Below are 20,962 nucleotides of genomic sequence, written 5' to 3' on the forward strand. Positions count from 1 at the left end.
AAACACTATTGAATATAGTACATACTATCACGAGATGTCCCTATTAAAATCAGTGGGACTGAGTATTCAGAGCAATAGGCACGACACACAGTAGAAAGTGTTTACAGAACACGACCTTTAGAAGGAAAGCTGCTCAGGCTAGGACCTGCAACCTGACCTGTCTGTAAAACGCCACGTACACCTAAACAACAGTGATCTGATTTTCAGCGGTGCAGAGGACCTACAGCTTTGGTGGAAGCTATTAGTGTTCAACTTTTATTTGGGTGTCTAACTTTAAGCACCCAAGTTGGAAACGTAGGCCAAAGATTCTTATATTCACCTCTTTCCAACTAACCGTTGAAAGGGGAAAGGAGTTAGCAACTTCCCCTCTCCTTTTATAATTCTACAGTCCACAGGGTACTTGGTCACATACGTCAATAATAAAATAACTGAAGTTATTGATTGGTATTTACAACTTAACTTTTATCTTAGCAGAGTTGTTTGTCTGGGAGTGTAAAGGAAAGAAAGCTTAATGCATTGCTGCAATTCGAAAGCACAAGTCTGAAAACCAAGAAGCTCAAAGCTAAGTTCAGAATTATCCTCACACACAACCATGCTGTGTAACACTGAAGTTCCCTGTACAATAAAGGAAGTGGTGAGTTGGAGCCAGTTTGCACCAGTTCACAAGAACCGGTTGTTAAATTTAGAAGCCGATGTAGAACCGGTTGCTATAGGGGTGGCCCGGTTTCCCCAGGGGGCAATTTAAAGGGCCTGGGGCCCTTACTAATCTAAGTTTCCTTGCTCAGGCAGTGGTGTGGCACTGCTTTTGTAGAATCAATGACACCACTCAGAGCTGTGTGAACAGGACAATTAAGTCAGATCACCACTTGTTTGCACACATGTAAATGGCTTTTCTTGGGCAGGGACGCTTGGCACTGTCTTGATTAACTAAGCTGAAAGTTCCCCAGGGATACCCCCCATACCCAGCCTTCACCCTACCCTGCTGAGAGCACAAGTAGGTAAATTTCAGTCATCAGCATCGTGAACCTCTCAACAAGTTCTAAATTTTAGTTTGCTAATCATGACAGAAGGATAAGCCAGGATTCCAGCTCCTAAAAATGGTTGTATCTTGTCACCAGCATCTATCTTTGTTTGTATTGTCCTGTGACATGGATGGGAATTCTGCTTCAAGGACAGAGCTGCAATTAATCAACTTGATCCCACAAGCTTCAGCTACATAAGGACCCATAATGGACTGCTCCATCAGTGACAGCCATCCATTTTAGCCTGCACCAGTTGTGAGTTGCAGGTCCTAATGTCTAGACAAGATCAGTGGGGGCAGAATTAGGCCCAAATATATGGGCCCAATTCTGACTGACATTCACATTTTGACCTTCACTATCCATGCGGTGGGAGGAGCAGGCCAGGGGCACTCAGAGTCACCTCAGCTGGGGAGGAAGGAGAGAATGCCGACACCAGGCAGGAAGTATCTGGTTTCTCTATAGTATATTTGGAGGTCAGGTCTAATGGGTATTTGTGGAAGGTGGAGGTCAGAGTAGTGGGGAAGAGAACAGGATTTCCCCATGTTTCCACTGAGTCATTTTTATGCTTCTGCTTTATGAAGCTTGCTGGGCAAATTCCTGCAGCTTGATACATCCCTCATCTGAAATCGTTGCATATGCCATGCTTATCTGCAATAAACTCACAATTTTCCTTCTAGCCGCTACACAGCCTGGGTAGCCAGGCACTATATAAAGTAGTAAAGAGAAATAACCTTGGATTCCGACCTTGAGAAGGTGTTCCGGGCGTAGTGCATGATGCTGTCAAAATCATAGGTCTCTCCCAGAGAATTCACTTCCCCAGCTTCCATCTTTAAGAAGTTGTACTCCTGACCTGCGACACAAGGCTCCATTAAAAGGAAAAATGTTTCTTGGAAAACTGAGAGCCTTGCTCAAAAGAGCACTCATAAGCCGAGCTGTGCAAATAATAATTTTTGGTTTGGTGGCCGGATCATCAAAATAAAAATTAGAAAATATTTTCATTTTGGATCAACCCCAAATAAATGTTTCAAATTTTTTGTCAGTAGTGTTGTAGCCATGTTGGTCACACGATATTAGAGAGACAAGGGGGTGAGGTAATATCTTTTACCCGACCAACTTCTGTTGGTGACAGAGACAAGCTTTTGAATTTACTCAGAAGAAGAGCTCTGGGTAAGCTTGAATGCTTGTCTTTTTCACTGACAGAAATTGGTCCGATAAGAGATATTATCTCACCCACCTGCTGTCTCAATTTTTTGGACAAAACAAAAAAGTTGAAAATAAAATTGGTTTGGGTGGAATGAAACATTTCATTTTGGGTTTTTTTTAACCTGTTTCAAAATAAAATCAAGAGTAAATTTGAACCAAATTTTGAATAAAAACAAAACATTCTGTTTTGAAAACGTCACAAGAAAAACACTGACTTCTTTTTATTTTATTTTTTTGCTGAAACAATTTGGCAAATTTGACACAAATTCACATCATGCTTCAGGTGACCTAAATCTGTATAGTTCAGTGAAAAAATGCATTGTCAGAAAAGTTTCACCCAGCTCTACTCAAAAGGGGCATTTCTGTATTATACCCACTGAGACATACAAAAGGCCTACAATGAAGAACAAGTCTCTGTTGGGCCCAACTCCCTTTCCGTATCGGTTTCAAAATGCATTTGATCCTATTTCTCCCATATAACTTTACCACAAGAAAAGCTCTGGAAAGTCAGTCACAACCTAGTGCACGCCCTGTAGTGCTTGTTGTCATGCTGGAAGAGAGCTCACAATTATGACTAGCTTATGCAACTCTCATCCTAATGTACATAAGCAGACAGATAAAGCAATGTCTGGCATCGAGGGAAGGACCAGTACCGTTTACATTTCTGAAGCTAGCAAAATAATGATGGGGCTTCTAACCTATCTTTAAGTTCCTTTAATATAATTCTGTTTAGTAAATATCTGTGGCTGAGAATTCCAGAAGCAACTAGTGACATTAAAGGGGACTGGATCTTACCCTCTGAAAATTCCTCTCCCGGTGTATTAAAATCGCTAGTCACTTGAATATTTTGGCTCTCTTTCTTTGCAATGCCTGGCATCGTAGTTTGGTTTCTTTTTGCAATAACTGAGGCTACCCACTGTAACTCTTAGCTGAAGAGGAGTTGTGCACAAGCCCAGGGAGGTCTGCGGTTTCCACCACACAGCATCTGAAATTGGTATAAGAGCTTCTTCTTTACCTTGCTGTATGTTTTCTCTGATGATCGTGACATGCTGGTCCCGGTCGGGCCGCGTGTGCTCGTGCCAAAACCCAACCACATGGCCCAGCTCGTGGGCCACAATGCCAAACTTATCACAGTTCTTGCCGATGGATATGGCCTGGGGACCACCCCCTCGGCGACCCACATATGAGCAGCAACTGGAAAACAAACAACCGGATGAGTGACTTTAACGAGTGAAACCATGCTGGTATGGCTGGAGTAGCATGTGTGTATCAACTGGCAGAGTATGCACCACTGCCCTGCTGGATGGAGTCAGATCCACTGAAGAATTTAGAATTATGTAGCTATGATGGCAGAGATGGTGTCCCTAGCCTCTGTATGCCAGAAGCTGGGAATGGGCAACAGGGTATGAATCACTTGATGACTGCCTGTTCTGTTTATTCCCTCTGGGGCACCTGGCATTGGCCACTGTCGGAAGGCAGGACACTGGGCTAGATGGACCTTTGGTCTAACCCAGTATAGCTGTTCTTATGTTTTACTGGCTCAAGGTGCTCCAGAGAAGACAGGTCGAGAGATCATGCATGCTGTCTCTCTCTCCCGCACTCACATCCCTTTTAGCCTTTTTATCTGGGGTAGGTCTTTGGAGCAGAACAGCCTCAGGTCTCCCTATGATGCATGCCAGTGTTTTTTTTGTTTTGTTTGGTGTGTAGTGGTTGGGTTTTTTTTGTTTTTTTGGGGTTTTTTTGCTGAAGACCATGGTATCTCTCTCTATTGAGAGATAGGCCTGGGGAGTTTGGATTAGATCTAGACTCCACCAGGTTTGGAGATGTTCAGGGGCAGACCCTCTGTGATGAGGAGGCATGAAGCTGGAATCAGATCTGAATTTGGAACTCCCCCAAATGCTCAGGCCCATCTCAGCAAGAGCATTCAAGATGGCAAGACCCCCTATCCAGAGAGGTCACTAACTTATGCTGGGTACTTGAAACTGAGGCTATGTCTCCACTTAGAGCTCAGGATGTGATTCCCAGCTTGTGTAGACATACTCATGCTAGTTCTCATTGAGAAACAGTAGCAGACCCATGGTAGCATGGACAGTGGCAAGCAGGTCTAGCTGCCCTGAGCACAAACTCACCTGGATCCCATGGCCCTGCTGCCACTCGCTACCGCTTGTGCTACTGTGACTACATCACTATTTTTAGTGCGCTGGTTTGATGAGTCCTAGCATGAGTATGTCTATGTGAGCAGGGAATCACCACCCTAGCTCCAAGGGTAGATGTATCTTGAATGGCAGAGGGGGAATGATTAGAGGGGACCAAGCACATTCACCAGCAATAGATTTCCTAGGCAGAAAACCATGGGTCGGAGTTATGAAGGTATTTAGGTACCTGAAGATGCAGGTGGGAACCTAGTGGCATTTACAAAATGCCTGAGTGAGTCAGGTGCCTGAATCTGACATTCCATCCAGCAGAGGGCAGGCATGCACCACTATCCCTGCGCCTGACAATGCCATCTCCCTACCTACCCACCTTCCCACAGTGCTTTGACACACCTTGGCATATAACACTTTTATCGCTTAAGGAAAGCCCTGGTTTAAAGAGCCAATAGGCCCAACATTTAGATTTTGTTTTTCCTCCGTTCCCCGAAAATCTGACAAAATTCTAAAATATGTGCATGACTTTTTTTTTTTTTTTTTAAACGAACAGGTATTATGGGGGAAAGTGGTGGGGAATTCTGACATTCTCTTGCAGCGTTTACCTCCCCAAACAACTTATAGGCTACTGAATGAAGCCAGAGAGTGAAAAGAGTTAGAAAAACTATAAACAGAGAGACACTGTCCCATTTACTTCGACTGTAAGCATTTTGGGGACAGAGATTGTCTTTTTGTTGTGTGTTCGTACAGCACCTAGCACAATGCGGCCTTGGTCCATGGCTGGGGTTCCCAGGCACTACGTTAATTAATAATAACGGATATTTTTATTGTCAGAACAAAAGCACAGATAGGAAACCAACAGCATAAATAGTGAAAAGGAAATTGGAGCCTATCCATTTGAACTACAAGAATCTATCCATTTGAACTACACAAGGGCTCATTAATAACGTGGCACTGAACTCAGGAGGTCTGACATTCTATTCCCAGTCCTGCCACAGCCTTCTTGTGTGATCTGGGCCGAGTCACCTGCATGGAGCTCCTTACAGGACTGGGAGCTCAACTTCTCTGGGACTCGTTCTGCCATTTGTAAAATGGGGACAGAATCTCCTTTGGGGGCACTTAGATGGCAAGACATAGCCCCAAAGGGCTCACAATGTGTTTTACAGTGTCTGATCTGTGAAATACAAAAAATGGGTGTAGGACACTTTTAACATGTGTTTTATCAAGGAAGCGAAGGCCTGATCTTGCACACTGGCAACCAATCACTGATTTTGCTAGTACGGGATCCGGCAAGATGCCAGCGGGCCATGTAACTGAACACTGCTAAGTGCTCCGGTGTGTGTCGCTTACCCACAGGTTCTGTACGTGAACACAATAAAACTCTCCTCGTCAGTCCTCTCCACAAAAGTCACGCAGGTGTGTTTCTCCCAGTGCCTCATGGCCTGTTTAAAAATAGCTCTTTGGCTGCCTGAAAAAGAAATCAGAGCAGAACAAACATTTAAGGTCCCATTTTTCCACTGTCCCCGTGTGTGACGTTGCATTGCATACGTTCTATGGAAATATGTTTATGAGTGTGAATATGATGTAACTGGAATGTGCTTTATGCAAAAGGTCTCTTGAAAGGTATCATAACAAAGGTTATAACCTACTGAATATATTCCTCCTATTTGTATACATGTATCATTTTTGTATCTGAGGCTAGAAATATGAAGTATAACTCTGAGGTCCTACTGTAATTATTCAAAGTGTGGGCCATTAATGGTGGTTTAAAATCTTGATGGCTCCCATTGATTAAGACAATTGACTGTAAATGACTGTTTACTTGCAAACTTTCCTGTGTACTGGGGGCCAGCCCAGGAAGAATGGAGGCTGGGGTCTCACAGGACATGTGACCATATCACATGATACTGGAATCCACCTTAAATCTGGTACTTTTCCATTTAGAAGAAGGGGTGGGAACCCAGAGACACAAGATTTCCGCCTTGTGGCAAAGCTATAAAAGGGGGTGGAGCAGGACAAAGGAGACCAGCCATGAGAAAGCCCCAGTTTACCACCTAAGATGTCTGCTGGAACTAACAAGGACTGTGCCAGGGAAAAGGATGGGGCCCAGACTAGGAAGGAGTCTAGTCTGTGAAAGAAGATTATTGGAACAACTCTGCAGGTGAGATTTACCTGTAATCAGTTTCTTAATGTATTAGGCTTAGATTTGCATGTTTTGTTTTATTTTGCTTGCTGGCTTACTTTGTTCTGTCTAGTATCAGAGGGGTAGCCGTGTTAGTCTGGATCTGTAAAAGCAGCAGAGAATCCTGTGGCACCTTATAGACTAACAGACGTTTTGGAGCGTGAGCTTTCGTGGTCCTGCGTCTGACGAAGTGGGTATCCACCCACGAAAGCTCACGCTCACGCTCCAAAACGTCTGTTAGTCTATAAGGTGCCACAGGATTCTCTGCTGCTTTGTTCTGTCTGTTATTACTTGGAACCACTTAAATCCTACTTTTTATGCTTAATAAAATCACTTTTGTTTATTGATAAACCCAGAGTAATACCTGGAGGAGCAAAAAGCTGTGCATATCTCTCCATCAGTGTTATAGAGGGCAGACATTTCCAGGGCCACCCAGAGAATTCAGCGGGCCTGGGGCAAAGCAATTTTGGGACCCCTTCCATAAAAAAAGTTACAATACTATAGAATACTGTATTCTTATGGGGGCCCCTCTGGGGCCTGAGGAAAACTGTCCCACTTGCCGCCCCCCCAGGTAGCCCTGGGAAAAATAAACATTTAAAAATCTTCCGCATCTCAGCACAAACCTAGTTTTGAGAAAATTTCTTTTCAAGTCACCTTTACAAGGTATCACTGGTTCTCAGCATCAGCTAGAGCTAAAAGGAACTAAAGCTCGTTAAAAAGGTTGGACAAATATTTTCCTTCAAAACTTTTTCTGGATCGAAAACTAGGGATTTTTAAAAAGCAGAAAAAATCATGGACAATGTCTGCTTTCCTTCAAAATTTGTTGTGTTTTTTTTTAACTGAAAAGCTGAAATAAGTCTGCCAAAACCGGAACATGATTTGGGGTTTCAGAAGTGTGTGGCCAAATATTTGCTGCTTGCTGTGTTTGATTGTTTAAAGAAACAATAAAAATATTCTGCTTCAAAAAAATCCAAAACTTTTGAATTTTAATGGAGTTAGATGGCTTGCCTCCTTGATCTTCTCCGGCAAAAGCACACACAACAACAGACAAAGACTTTCCTTCCTCCCAGATTTGAAAGTATCTTGTCTCCTGATTGATCCTGTTGGTCAGGTGTCAGCTAGGTTATGTAATCTTCTTAACCCTTTACAGGCAAAAGAGGAATTAACCCTTAACTGTATGTTTATGACACACTCTAAAAGCTTATCAGATGTCACTGTTCAATCTGACGGGGGCCCTTGTAAGCCAAAGTTTTTCCAGCCCTTCTGCAAGGGTTACGTCTTTGGTCAGAAGGACTTGTCTGCTTGCTGAATCAAAAGAAGGCCCTGAGTCAGTTTAAACGTAGACTTTTTATGCCAAACATCCTTTCTTAGTCAGTTGGTCTCTGGAAAACCTAGTTTGAACCAGTTTATGCAAGCGTCCCCAGACATGATATCTCTCTGGAGATCTTTACAACCTTAGTGATTCACCTTAAACCACCATCCACTGCTTTTAGTTCCTGGAGGAGCTGTGGTATCAATCCCCCTCACTCTCCTCCACTGCCCCAAGTTGCGTACAGTCCCTGGACCACAGTGATACATAAACCATTCATAAGCTTAATAGAGTACGTATCCCCAGAGATACTAAACAAGATTGCAAAGTATGTCATAACCACCTAGTATGATATTAGTCTCTTTTGTAGCTGTATCATATGGTTGATATATTCACTTTGTGATTCACTATAATCCCCAGATCCTTTCCAGCAGTACTACTGCCTAGCTAGTTATTCCCCATTTTGTAATTATGCATTTGATTTTTCATTCCTAAGTGTAGTACTTTGCACTTGTTTTTGTTGAATTTCATCTGCTGATTTCAGACAAATCCTCCACTTTATCAAGGACATTTCAAATTCTAATCCTGTCCTCCAAAGGGCTTTCAACCCCTCCCAGCCTGGTGTCATCTGCAAATTGCATAAGTGAACTTTCGACTCCATAATCCAATTGATCTATGAAAATACTGAATAGTACTGGCCCCCTGTGGGACCTGCTGGACACATTTCCCCAGTGTGAAAGTGTACCATTGATAACCATTCCTCGATTACTGTCCTTCAACCAGTTTTTCACCCACTCTTTCACCTACCTGCACATGACTGAGCCGTAGAAGGCAGGCCAAGCACATACTTGGCTAAAATAATGTAGAAATATCTTGTGGTTAATCTGAAGAGCAGAAATACCCTATTTTTCTTCTTTGCCCAAGGAGTGACTCAGTTATAGATCAGAAGGAGGAATGTACTCATACCATCCAGCAAAAGTAACAGTTTCAGCCAGCTATCTAGAGGCTGGGTGAGAAGCTGAGAGTTAAGGTAAGCAAGCCATATTTAGCAGGTGCCACCTACGAGACTGAACTCAGGCCAGTGGGCCATTCAGGCTAGGCTGTGCGGTTACAACTAAAGCTGGGTGATTTTTTTGTTCAATCAAAACAACATTTAAGAAAAAATGTGTAAAAAATGTTTCATTCAACTTTTGTCTTCCACTTAAATTAAAGTCTTTTAAAAAATGGTTTTCATTGAGCTTTTCCTCTCTTGGGCTTTCCTTCTCCTTGCCTCCTTTTCCCTCTCGGGGTGGGGAGAGAAAAAAGTAAAGAGGGAAAAAAAGGAGGTGGGGTAGAGGGGTAACAACAAATTGAAAACCTTGGAGGCTTTTTTGGTTCTTGTTTCACCAAGAAGCAGAAAAACAAAAGCAAACAAATAAAAACCCCGCTAAACCTTCCAAATGAAATAAGAATACTTTAGAATCCCTGACCCATCCTGCTCCTTGTTCCCTGACCACCACCACCCCCTTCCCTGTCCCCTGACCGCCCCCCTGCAAACCTCTGCCCCATCCAACTCCCCCTCCCTGTCCCCAGACTGTCCCCGGGACTCCCTTCACACATCTCAGAATAGAGGGCTGGATTTGATGACTTCTCAAGGTCCCTTCCAGCCCTACATTTCTATGATTCTATAAATGTAGATGTCTTTGATCATCTATCCTTCAGAAATTTGACACCTAATTTTCAAGTTTACATATCAATCGGCCTCCTTTTGTCTCTACAAGAAAGATCTCCGTACTCCTCTGGACTATCATAGCAGCGGGGCTGCAGGCTTCTCTCCCCACTACCTTTAATGCTTCCTGCCTGGACTATCAATAGCTGCTGGAGCTGCCTCCCCCTCATTTTATCTCGCTAAAAAGTCAGTGTTTCTTATCTGCATTCTTTATTACTTTCATCCACAACTTGGGTGGAACACTGCCACGGTAGCCCGAGGAGATGTGGGGGAAGGGAAGAACGGGTGGGTTGTTTGCAGGGGTACGCCCTAAGAAGGCATGCAGCGTTCATTTCCTGCGGATCTCTGGGCTCTGACCCGGACGGCTTGTGCTCTCTGGCTTCTAGTAGACGGTGCCCGCATATTCTAGGCATGACTGACTCCTTTTAAGACAAAAACATTAAAGAAGGAATGACCCAGGCGAGTCATTCCCCATTTTTGTCTGTGGCCCCGCCAACCTCAGCGAGCCAGCCAGAGCACCCTGACAGCAGCAGACAGTAAATTGATGTGTAGAGTCAATTGCCACTTTCCAATTGCAAACGAGTCAAAATGATTGATAACCATTATCTCATCACACATACAATGGCAAGAGTTGCAATAGGGCTAGGTACCAATCTCTGCTGACCTTGCAAAGGCAAATGAATGCTGCTGTGTAGCAACTGCATACGCCCTCTGTCAGCAGCATCCAGTACAGCATACGGTGGACAGCCGACCAAGGCAAAACAGGCTCCAATGGTTGCCATGTTATGGCATCTGCCAGGCCAATTCCAGGGAAAAGGGCGCGAAATGATGTCTGCTGTTGCTTTCACGGGATGGAAGGATGAGGTGACGGACATTTTACCCAGAATCACCTGCAACACTGTTGTTGCACCATTCCAGACTATTCCATGGAACTGGGGCGCACTGGGAACTATGGGTACTACCACAGTGCAACACTCCAGAAATCGACGAAGCCTCGTACATGCCACACCACCAATTAATGTGCTTAGTGTGGCCGCGTGCACTCGACTTTATACAATCTGTTTTACAAAACCGGTTTATGTAAAATCGGAATAATCCCGTAGTGTAGACATACCCTCTGTCTCATGATTTTTTCATGATAAATCACACCTATTTTATTTTCTAATTAAGATACAGGCAACTACAGAGGATAGTCAGCCACTGCATAGAATGAAGCTGAGTCATCGTTATTATCATCATCATCATCTTGTAAACTGCACAATGAGAGTTAAGCTTTCATTGAGCTTACATTCGCTGCTCCTTATCCAACCCGGCCCCGGCCGCTTACCCCGCCTCCCGGCGCCTCAGCGCTGCAGCTGTGTGACTCGGGGGAGCACAGGAGGGGTGGGCTGAGCTCCTCCCCGCTCAGAGCCGCGTGGTAAGGGGAAGAGCCGCTCGGCCTGGAGCTCGCAGCCCTGTCCCCTTACCACAGGGCTGTGAGCGGGGCGGAGCTCAGGCCCCCCGGAGCCACGCGGCTGCAGCACTGTCCAGGACACGCTGAGGTGCTGGGGGGATGGTGGGGGCGAGCCTCAGCCATTCTTGTGGGGGCCCCTGCGGGGCCTGGGGCAAATTGCCCCACTTGCCGCCCCACCCCCCCCCCCCAGGCGGCCCTGGACATTTCATGAGTTTAACCTGTATAAGCTTTATGCAGAATAAAATGGATTTATTCAGGGTTTGCATTCCATTGGGAACTGGGCGTCTGGGTGCTGGAGATAAGTAACCTGCTGAGTGGTTTTCAGTTAAAACCTTCAGCTTTGGGGGCGTGGTTCAGACTCTGAATCTGTGTTGCAGCAGGCTACCATGTCTGGCTCAACAAGACAGGGTTCTGGAAGTCCCAGGCTGGCAGGGAAAACAAGGTCCAGTGGTAATTTCAGCACATCAGGTGACAGTCCCAAGGGGGTCTCTGTGTCACACCATGGACTCCAACTGCCGCTGGACCTTTAGTGCTTAATATAGTAACCCAGGCTTGTTTTTCCTCCTTACACTCAATGTGTAAGGGAGGTTTAGCTTGAACATTAGGAAAAACATCCTAACTGTCTGGGTAATTAAGCACTGGAATAAACTGCCTAGGGAGGTTGTGGAATCTCCATCATTGGGGATTTTTAAGAGCAGGTTGGACAGACACCTGTCAGGGATGCTCTAGATTGAGGTGGGCAAACTTTTTGGCCTGAGGGCCACATTTGGGAATAGAAATTGTATGGCAGTCCATGAATGCTCATAAAATTGGGGTTGAGGTGTGGCAGCGGGTGAGGGCTCTGGTTGGGGTGAAGGCTCGGGGGGGCCAGAAATAAGGAGTTCAGGGTGTGGGAGGGGGCTCCAGGGTGGGGCTGGAGACGAGGAGTTTGGGGTGTAGGAGGATGCTCCAGGCTGGGATCAAGGGGTTTGGAGGGCAGGAGGGGGATCAGGGATAGGGCAGGGGGTTGGGATGCAGGCTCTGGTTGGGGTTGTGGGCTCTGGGGTGAGCATTTGGGGTGTAGGAGGGTGCTCTGGGCTGAGATCGAGGGGTTTGGAGGGCATGAGGAGGATCAGGGCTGGGGCAGGGAGTTGTGGTGCAGGGAGAGGCTCAGGGGTGCTGGCTCCAGGCAGCGCTTACTCAAGCAGCTCCCACAAGCAGCGGACGTCCCTTTTTCAGCTCCTATGCACAGCTGTGGCCAAGTGGCTCTGCTGCACGCTGCCCTGTCCACAGGCCCCTGCAGCTCCCATTGGCCACAATTCCCAGCCAATGGGAGTTACAGGGGAAGCACATGGGATAGGGTCAGCATGCAGAGCCAAGCCCCCAGGCTTCCCCTATGCGTAGGAGCAGGGTGGGATCCAGGACGCAGCTTCCGGGACCCGCGTGGAGCAGCCCCCAACCCCACTCAAGGGCCAGCTTAAAACAGTTGGTGGGCTGGATCTGGCCCACAGGCTAGATAAATACTTAGTCCTGCTGTGAGTGCAGGGGACTGGATTAGATAACCTCTCAAGGTCCCTTCCAGTCCTATGATGAGTTACTGTATTAAAATGACTAAGGAACATGATTAAGCATTAACAGTGTATTTCATGCATACATAAACCAGTAAAGTACAGATTCTCTGCTTCTGCCATCAAGAGGCACACGTGCAAAAGAGAGAAGCCAAATGGCCAGAGCTGCATGGTGCTTTGTTCTGTATGTGACTACAATCTCGCAGCGTTCGTTCTCGTGCTAGCATAGGGCAGGAAAGCAAAAGATGTAAAGCTCAGCTAATTACAGATCTGTATTAGGTGCACATTCCCCTGGATCCAAGTGAATAAAGCAAAATTGTTGCCCCCAAAAAAGTCCTCAAAGTAGGAGCAAAAGATAATGCGGGGAAAAAAGCTGGACGGAGTGATTTCTGAGGCAAGACTGAAAGGTACATACATGGACAGATGGTCTGGTCCTGGCTGAGTGCGCGACACGGAATTCACACTGAGCCCTGACACAGGAGCCAGGAGTAATTGCTGTCCTTTTGCACGGGGCACAAGGAGGGCTCCATGCTTACACCTACACCCAAAGGGGCAGATGACAGAGTTCTGCACTGTCAGCTAGAGATAAGTTTATGGAGGGGATGGTATGACAAGACTGCTTATATATAGCCGATTTGCGATTGCTAGCAGCAAATATCTCCACCGGCCGGCGAGGGGACACTGGATGAGGAGGGCTCTGAGTTACCACAGTGAATTATTTCCAAAGAGTCTGGCTGGTGGTCTGGCCTACATGCTCAGGGTCTAACTGATTGCCATATTTGGGATCAGGAAGGAATTTTCCTCCAGGTCAGATTGGCAGAGACCCTGGTTTTTTTTTTACCTTCCTCTGCAGCATGGGGCAGGGTCACCTGCAGGTTTAAACTAGTGCAGATGAAAGATTCTCTGTAACTTGAAGTTTTTAATCATGATTTGAAGACATCAGTAATCCAGCAGAGGTTAGGGTCTATTACAAGAGTGGGTGAGATTTTTTGGCTTCCAGTGTGCAGAAGGTCATACTAGATGATCATGATGGTCCCTTCTGGCCTTAAAAATCTATGAATCTATGAATGCTGTCATGCAAGAGGGTGGCACTGCACCTGTAGCACCCAGGGATTGCTGGAGCAGTTATGCCCCCCTGAGTGGCCCAGTTCCTCCAGGATCTCCTGCTGGCACATCACCTCTGCACCGCTCTCTCCTGTGAGCTCTGCTGCAATGCAATAATTGAACCCTCATTGGGTAGCTTGGTTAAGAGAAGGAGATAGAACCATGGAGAAATATTTGAAGGGAGTAAATCTCAAGTAGAAAGTGCACTAAGAGAGGCCACAAAGGAGTATAGTGCAGAGTACTAGGGTGAAATTGGGATGAATATTCGGAGAAATATTGCCACAGTGAGAGATCAGACTGGAACAGTCTCCCAAAGGAAGTGGAAGAAAGTCTCATCACTGAAGTTATTTAAAGCGAGGGTGGACATACCACTGTGGGATTTATTGTAGCGAAGGATCCTGCACTGGCCTGTGCAGGAAAGGGGGGAATGGTCTCTTTCCCCACATCTAGGGTTCTGTGGAAGTTGTGACTCCCCTGTCTTTGAACTCTTTCCCAGGCTACTCTGACTGAGGGTGGTAACTGGCACCTCTCCTGTGGCTTCCTTGAACAAAGCACAAAGCACCGGGAAATGGCAGGATCCAAATGAATGTTTTAAGATGCACGTGGCTGGTAACAAAATAGCAAAGGACACAATGAAGCATGGCCTGGCAGGGCTGCACTAGAGAGGCAAAGACATCCTCTTAATGAATATTGCAACACAGTAGGCAGGACACCAGCCCCTCTCCAGGAAGCTACTGTTGGACACTGCTCAAAGGTTGTGCAATCAAGGGTCTCTGAGCTGTACTAAGAGATCCCCCATTCCATCCAGGGATCCAGCTCAGAGCTCCCTGTTCCTCCTCTCCACTCAGTTGATTTGTGGCTCAGCATCACACTGACCAACTGTGCAGAGGAGAATCGCAAGGCCCAGTGGTCTCGGTGGTCTGCAGAGGGATCACAAGGGAACAGCCCAATGCACTTTCTTCCCCATGCCTGTGGGTCCCCATGCCTGTGGGTCAAAGTGCCCTGCCTTTTCAGCACTCCCATCCTGGAGATCCAGACAGCATGGAAGCAAGCTCAGGTTTCAGATTCTGACCTACCATGGAACAGGAGTTTTAAGCTGTGTCCAGCTGCAAAGAGGTAGGCTGGACTGAGCACCGAGGCCTTTCTCCTGGAACTTCAGGGGTGGGATTCAGCTATTTGTCCAGCTGCTTCGCAATACAGCCAGCCCTCTCCAGGGAAGGGCTCACAAAGATCAGGCAGTCTTGAGCCAGGAGTGGAGAAGATCTCCTAAGAAGGGGTTCCCCAAGTCACAAACAGCTAAGTATCGTGTTTTGTTACTGACCAGTGAAATTTCCTCCAATGACATAGGGTATGACCCCTCCCGGCCAGATTCTCTCTGCCCTCGATGTGGTTGCCCTGCGGATTCTGGGAGAGGAGCCCGTGGCTGAGAGAGGCAGGTCTTTATCCTCCTCCTCCGTCGGCCTCCTTGAGAGTGTGGCATTGCTCCTGCCATCTGCAAGACAAAAGTTGCAACACTGTTTAAATCCTCTTGCTTCCCATGGCAGCTCCAAGGCAATACCCTGGCCTCAGTGCACACAAAACAGAACAAACCAGACCATTAATGTGAACCAGAAGCCACATCTAGGTTTGCCCTTGTTTTGTTCAGGGCTATCATAGAGCTATTCTGTAGCAGACGGTCTTATCATTTGACCTTCCCCATTTCTCAGTGCTAAAGCAGAAGGGGAATCACCATTCTGCTGTTTCTTCACATTACAGCCAGGGCTTTGGAGCTGTGCTCCGGCTCTACTCCAGCTCCAGGCAAAAACCTGCAGCTCCACTGCTCCGGAGCTGCTCCGCGCTCCAGCTCCGGGCTCCACTCCAAAGCCCTGATTACAGCAATCTCACTGACGGGGACATTGAGTTAGAAGTTTGAGTAGAGATGGGCCCAAACCAAAATCCCAGATCCGAACAACACCAGAGTTTGACTCTAGACCAAATTGGCAGCTTAGGCTCCTGGCATTTTAGATGAATGTAGATTCCATTGCATTGCATTGCATCTCAGTCAGTCAAAGCACAGGGAGACTGAAAATTACAATCATTAGGCCTTCCAGTGTAATCACAACTCTAGGGTCCTTCATATAAACTCATAACTACATCCTTGTCCCTTTGCCTGACTTTATTCCACTGTGAGGCAGTTATTGATTTGGTGTGCACCCTCAATTAATCGACTCATCTTCATACTAACGTGTTTAGAGGCTGAAGTCTATTCCACATCTACATTTTTATAATGGTAAAGCATCCACACCTACTTCTACTTAGAAGTGAAAACTGTTCTCACAAAATGAAGGAGCAACCTCCTAAATTCTAAGCTGAATAGTTTTCACATGTAATTTTCAGGCACTTGGGAGGGTCTGTGAATTGGGCAGTTTCTGCCAGGAGATTGCAGGTTTTCACCATGGAAAAATGGAGAAATTTGATCCTTAGCATCAGCTACAAATCTGTGCACATGCAGTCTCTTGTTTTGTACAAAAAGAACAAAAAGTTAACAGACAAAATGAGAAAATATCTCCCCCTTACTTGTTAAACGGGCAACAATGTTAATTTCCATCTGCCTTGGTGCTGCTGCAAACACACTTGCTCCAGTTCTAACCGTGATTTATAAACTCTGAGGGATAGAATCAGAGAATCATAGAATATCAGGGTTGGAAGGGACCTCAGGAGGTCATCTAGTCCAACCCCCTGCTCAAAGCAGGACCGATTCCCAACTAAATCATCCCAGCCAGGGCTTTGTCAAGCCTGACCTTAAAAACCTCTAAGGAAGGAGATTCCACCACCTCCCTAGGTAACCCATTCCAGTGCTTCACCACTCTCTGAGTGAAAAAGTTTTTCCTAATATCCAACTTAAACCTCCCCCACTGCAACTTGAGACCATTAATCTTTGTTCTGTCATCTGCTACCACTGAGAACAGTCTAGATCCACCCTCTTTGGAACCCCCTTTCAGGTAATTGAAAACAGCTATCAAATCCCCCCTCATTCTTCTCTTCTGCAGACTAAACAATCTCAGTGCTCTCAGCCTCTCCTCATAAGTCCTGTGCTCCAGCCCCCTAATCATTTTTGTTGCCCTCCACTAGACTCTTTCCAAGGACAGTCCCTGCAGATCCTCTTTCATTAATGACGCTCTGAGAGCACTAGAAATGTGGCATTTACTGCACCACAGACAGCTTCCCTGCTGTCTGTTTTAATCCTCTGCCTTGTTTTAAAGATCACTTACACACAGGCTGTACAGCCCACAGGAATTTCCAGCTGATGAGTCTCACGGTAGGTCTACGTTGCTATGAAAGGATGGAATTGCAGCAGGTGTAGACACACCTGAGCTAGCTTTAATATAGCTAGCTCAGGTACTGAAAGCAGCGAAGCTGCAGCAGCATGGACTTCACTGGGGGCTAGCTGCCCAGTCATTACCCAGAGTTCCAGTGGGGCTTGTACAATCCATGCTGAAGCCTGTGCTGCCCTGCTATTGGAACCTGAGTTGGCTACATAAAGGCTCGTGCACGTAAGTCCACACCTTCTGCTGTCACATACCCCAGCTGCAGCCTGGATAGATCCTCAGTCCAGTACCCAGGGGACAAGCAGTCCCATCACAAAGACAAGCCAGTGACATGACTCAATCTAACCGCTGCCCTGGCTGGCAGCATCAGCGCTGAGGCTGAGGGCTGAATGAATGGCCCATTGACAACTCCATTTTCACCCTGGGAGGGGCTGTCCATCCCACTGAGGCAGAGTAGGTTGCTAGGACAATTAACAACCTGGGGGAGAGCCAGAGACTGAAATACCAATTGATGGTGAAGCCCAGCTCAGCAGGGGCAGGCTGAGCTTGTATATAGCCAACAGGCTAAGAAGAGAAGGCGATGGCAGGGGAAGTAGTTTGCAGTCACTCCCGGAGGGAAGGGAGGTGAGTTCGGGGCTACAGAGAAGTAGTAGTCTGCAGTTACTCCCTGAGAAAAGGATGTTCGGGCCCGTGAACTCAGAAGAGGTCTAGAAGATAAAGAGGGAAATAGGAAGGCAACTAGGTAGTAGCCCCAGGGCCTGGGAGCTAGTTGCCAGGTATAGGGTCCCTGGACTGGAACCCGGAGTAGTGGGCCAGCCTGGGTTCTTCTACCAGCTGCTGGGGAAGTGGCACTGGATCTGGCCTTGGCCCAGAAGGCTGACTGGGCCGGCAAGTGGGTTGTTAATCCAGTGGGACTCAGACACCCTGGAAAGGGAGGACTATGGTGAACTGGCTGGAGGGGTGAGTCATGAAGAAGGAGCACCCTAGGTCCCAGAGAAAGACAGACCACAGGGCAAGGAACCGATGGAAGGAGCATCAGACCGGTGGAGAGAAGATCCTAGTGGTGCCCAAAAGAGGCCCCACCAATGGTGAGTGAGCCCCTGCAGACAGCCCCCTGTCAGACCACAGCTGAGGCAGTAAAAGAAGCTTGCCCTGCTGTTGCCAGTGCCCTACCTGTCCAGGGGATAGTGGGAGAAATTGGCCTTTAGGGTTCTTCCTGTAGCACCTTACACTCCAACGAGGCATCATGGGACACTTCAACTTCATAGATTTGTTACAAAACAAAGTGGTTGGTGGCCCTTTGTGCTCCCCTAGTCCCGCCCCATCCCAAAAGGAGCCAGACCCCTGCTGCGGAAAGGTGGAGGGTCAGGAAAAGAGCGGAACAATGCTTTGGCAATGCCCCCTTTCCAATCCACAGGCATCAGACCCGTACCCTTCTGCTCGCGCACCGGGGGATGCGATCTGGGCTCACGGCTTGCTGAGTTTTGCTGAACCTCCAGGCAGAGGTGCCTTTGCACTGTTGTCAGCATCACTGCTGTTGTGGAGCCAGTTACCAGCCTCACTTCCTGAATCAGTTACACATGCAGGGTTTGGGTTTTTTAAAAAGCCTCATTATAAAAATACTCAGATCCTGCTGAGCCCTACTCTCCATGCAAGAGGGGTCCCCACGGCCCACCGTGATTAGCAGGGGCTGCAGACTGAGCCCCTCTCCCATTCACCCTTCTGGCGGAGACGTGAAGCAGCAAATCAGTGCTGTCAAGGCTGAGCAGTGCTGCACAATGAGAAGGAAATTAAGGCAGAGCAGAGGGATGGAAGGATGAACTTTAACTCCCTGCCCACCTCCTGCAGGGCCCATGTTTGCTTGTCAAATGCCTTCCCTGAAGCTGCAGGTTGAGCGAGGATACTATGCCTGGAATTTGCCTTTTGTTTGGTTGCATTTGTCTGAAGGGGTCTCAAGTGGCTGCAGAGGGGAGCAGGAGCATCAGGCATTTCAGAAGCATAGGAATGGCCCATCCCAGAACCAGCGTCTGGGCCAGCTAGTCAGACACCCTGGTTACTACAGGGGTCAATGCCTGGTGCTTCAAATTAAGGAGAAGCCACCTTCTCCTCTTGCCTTTTCACCCACCCCCAACACATATACTTTTGCCCTACAGCATTATGGGCTAGACTGGGGGAGCCCTCTGCAGGTGCAAAGAGGGTGAGGGAGATGGAAGGAGACTAGCACTTGCGCCTTCACAACCAGGCACATCTCACCATGCAAGGACTGGGGGACTTGCAGCAGACAGTGGGCCTAGGAGCCCCATAGAGAAGCAGGACAAGGGCTGGGTCATGGCCCATCCTCTCTGCACCAGCTGCCATCAAGGTAGGACCTTTAACAGGGTGCAGTGACACTCTCTGGGTGAAGTCCACGGGCAGCAGCATGCAGCATTCAGATGGCTGCATGGTGTGGAAAAGGGAGAGAGGGCCCATGGACACCTTCTCCCAGCCACCATCTCGCAGCATCCTTGGCCTACCATAAGGCTTAGTGAACACGCACATGGACAATTACCTCCATTCAAGCTAAGCCAGTTGCCTTTTGCCTCACTCTCCAGCCCAAGCCTGCAGTTTGTGGCACATGAGGAGTTCCACGGGACAGATTTTGTAGCTGTGCTCCTGTGTCAGCTGGGAGACCACAGGGAGAGCAACTGTAGGTGCTTTCCCCTCCCTAGAGATCCCAATGCACCTTGCTGGGGCAGCCCCAGGCTCAGACCCCATTGACAGTTCCTGGTCTTTTCCCTGCTGGTAGTTCCGAGATTCTGCCCCGTTCCCTTCTATTTGTGGCAAGGCCTTAGAGAAGGCTGCCCTTCCTTCTCAACAACTGTCTCAACAATGTCCCAACTCATCCAGCAGAGAGCTGGGGCTGCTTGTGGAAGCGGTAGCAAGTGAGGCAGCATTGTGTGACCAGCAAGGGCTACACAGTTTGTGGCTTTAAGCAATGGTCCTCATATCTAGCCATCAGTGTGAAGGGAAGCTCTTTCTGAGCCCAGTACATAGAATCATAGAATATTAGGGCTGGAAGAGACCTCAGGAGGTCATCTAGTCCAACCCACTGCTCAAAGCGGGACCAACACTAACTAAATCATCCCAGCCAGGGCTTTGTCAAGCGGGGCCTTAAAAACCTCTAAGGAAGGAGATTCCACCACCTCCCTAGGTAACCCATTCCAGTGCTTCACCACCCTCCTAGTGAAATACTGTTTCCTAATATCCAACCTAGACCTCCCACATGCCACAAAGAATGAAGACAGAGTTTAAAATTGAGAGAGGCCTTATCTTTTTCCTAATAGCAGAGGCTGTTCTTATTCAGAGAGTTGTTGGCCCCAGAAAGGAAAAGCTCTATGTGGCTTTGAAAGCTTGTCTCTCTCACCAACAGAAACTGGTCCAATAAAAGACAGTTTCTCACCCACCTTGTCTTTCTAATATCCGGGGACCAACATGGCTACCACAACACTGCAAATTCTACTCTGGACAGTTATAGGAGTCCATCTCCCTAAAGTTCCTCCTGCAATCTCAACTGAGTATAGCTTCCTTCTTTACTTTCTGTCTTGAAATGAGTGAGTAAGTGCTGCTGTGAGCTGTTAGCTGCCATAGCCACCCCACAAGTGGCAGCATTTCAGAGGCGGGGTGAAGAGATTCCTCGTACGCTGACTGTAGCTCATGAAGTGCTTTGGGATAAGAGGAGCTATTACATGGTCCCTGCTGCTTGTGTACACACACTGTATGTTCTAGCCTCACATGTCTAGATATGCACAGTTTGTCAGAAAGGTTGAGCTCAGTTTTAAACATGAGTATCTGCACTGGTGCGTCTCAAATGGGAAGTGGGTGGAAAGACCAGTAACACTACACAGCCTTCTGGATAACAAGGCCCTACACAATATCCATGAACTGCTCTTCCTTGAGTTAGTGAATTTAATCCCGAGGCCAGATGGCAAACACTGGGTAG

General features: G+C 47.3%; 1 protein-coding gene across 1 annotated transcript in view; it reads right to left on the bottom strand.

The window, feature by feature from the left end:
* TLL2 (tolloid like 2) overlaps nucleotides 1-20,962 on the bottom strand; it is a 190,888-nt gene that overhangs the window by 55,092 nt on the left and 114,834 nt on the right. The window contains exons 4-7 of the mRNA XM_032778202.2: nucleotides 14,997-15,167; nucleotides 5,723-5,840; nucleotides 3,241-3,419; nucleotides 1,767-1,872 (exon numbers count right to left, since the gene is read on the bottom strand). Of these exons, the coding sequence (XP_032634093.1) occupies nucleotides 1,767-1,872; nucleotides 3,241-3,419; nucleotides 5,723-5,840; nucleotides 14,997-15,167 (574 nt within the window). The remainder of the gene's footprint in view (nucleotides 1-1,766; nucleotides 1,873-3,240; nucleotides 3,420-5,722; nucleotides 5,841-14,996; nucleotides 15,168-20,962) is intronic.

The sequence above is a fragment of the Chelonoidis abingdonii genome, chromosome 16, assembly GCF_003597395.2.
Source record: "Chelonoidis abingdonii isolate Lonesome George chromosome 16, CheloAbing_2.0, whole genome shotgun sequence".
In the NCBI taxonomy this organism is placed as follows: domain Eukaryota; kingdom Metazoa; phylum Chordata; order Testudines; family Testudinidae; genus Chelonoidis; species Chelonoidis abingdonii.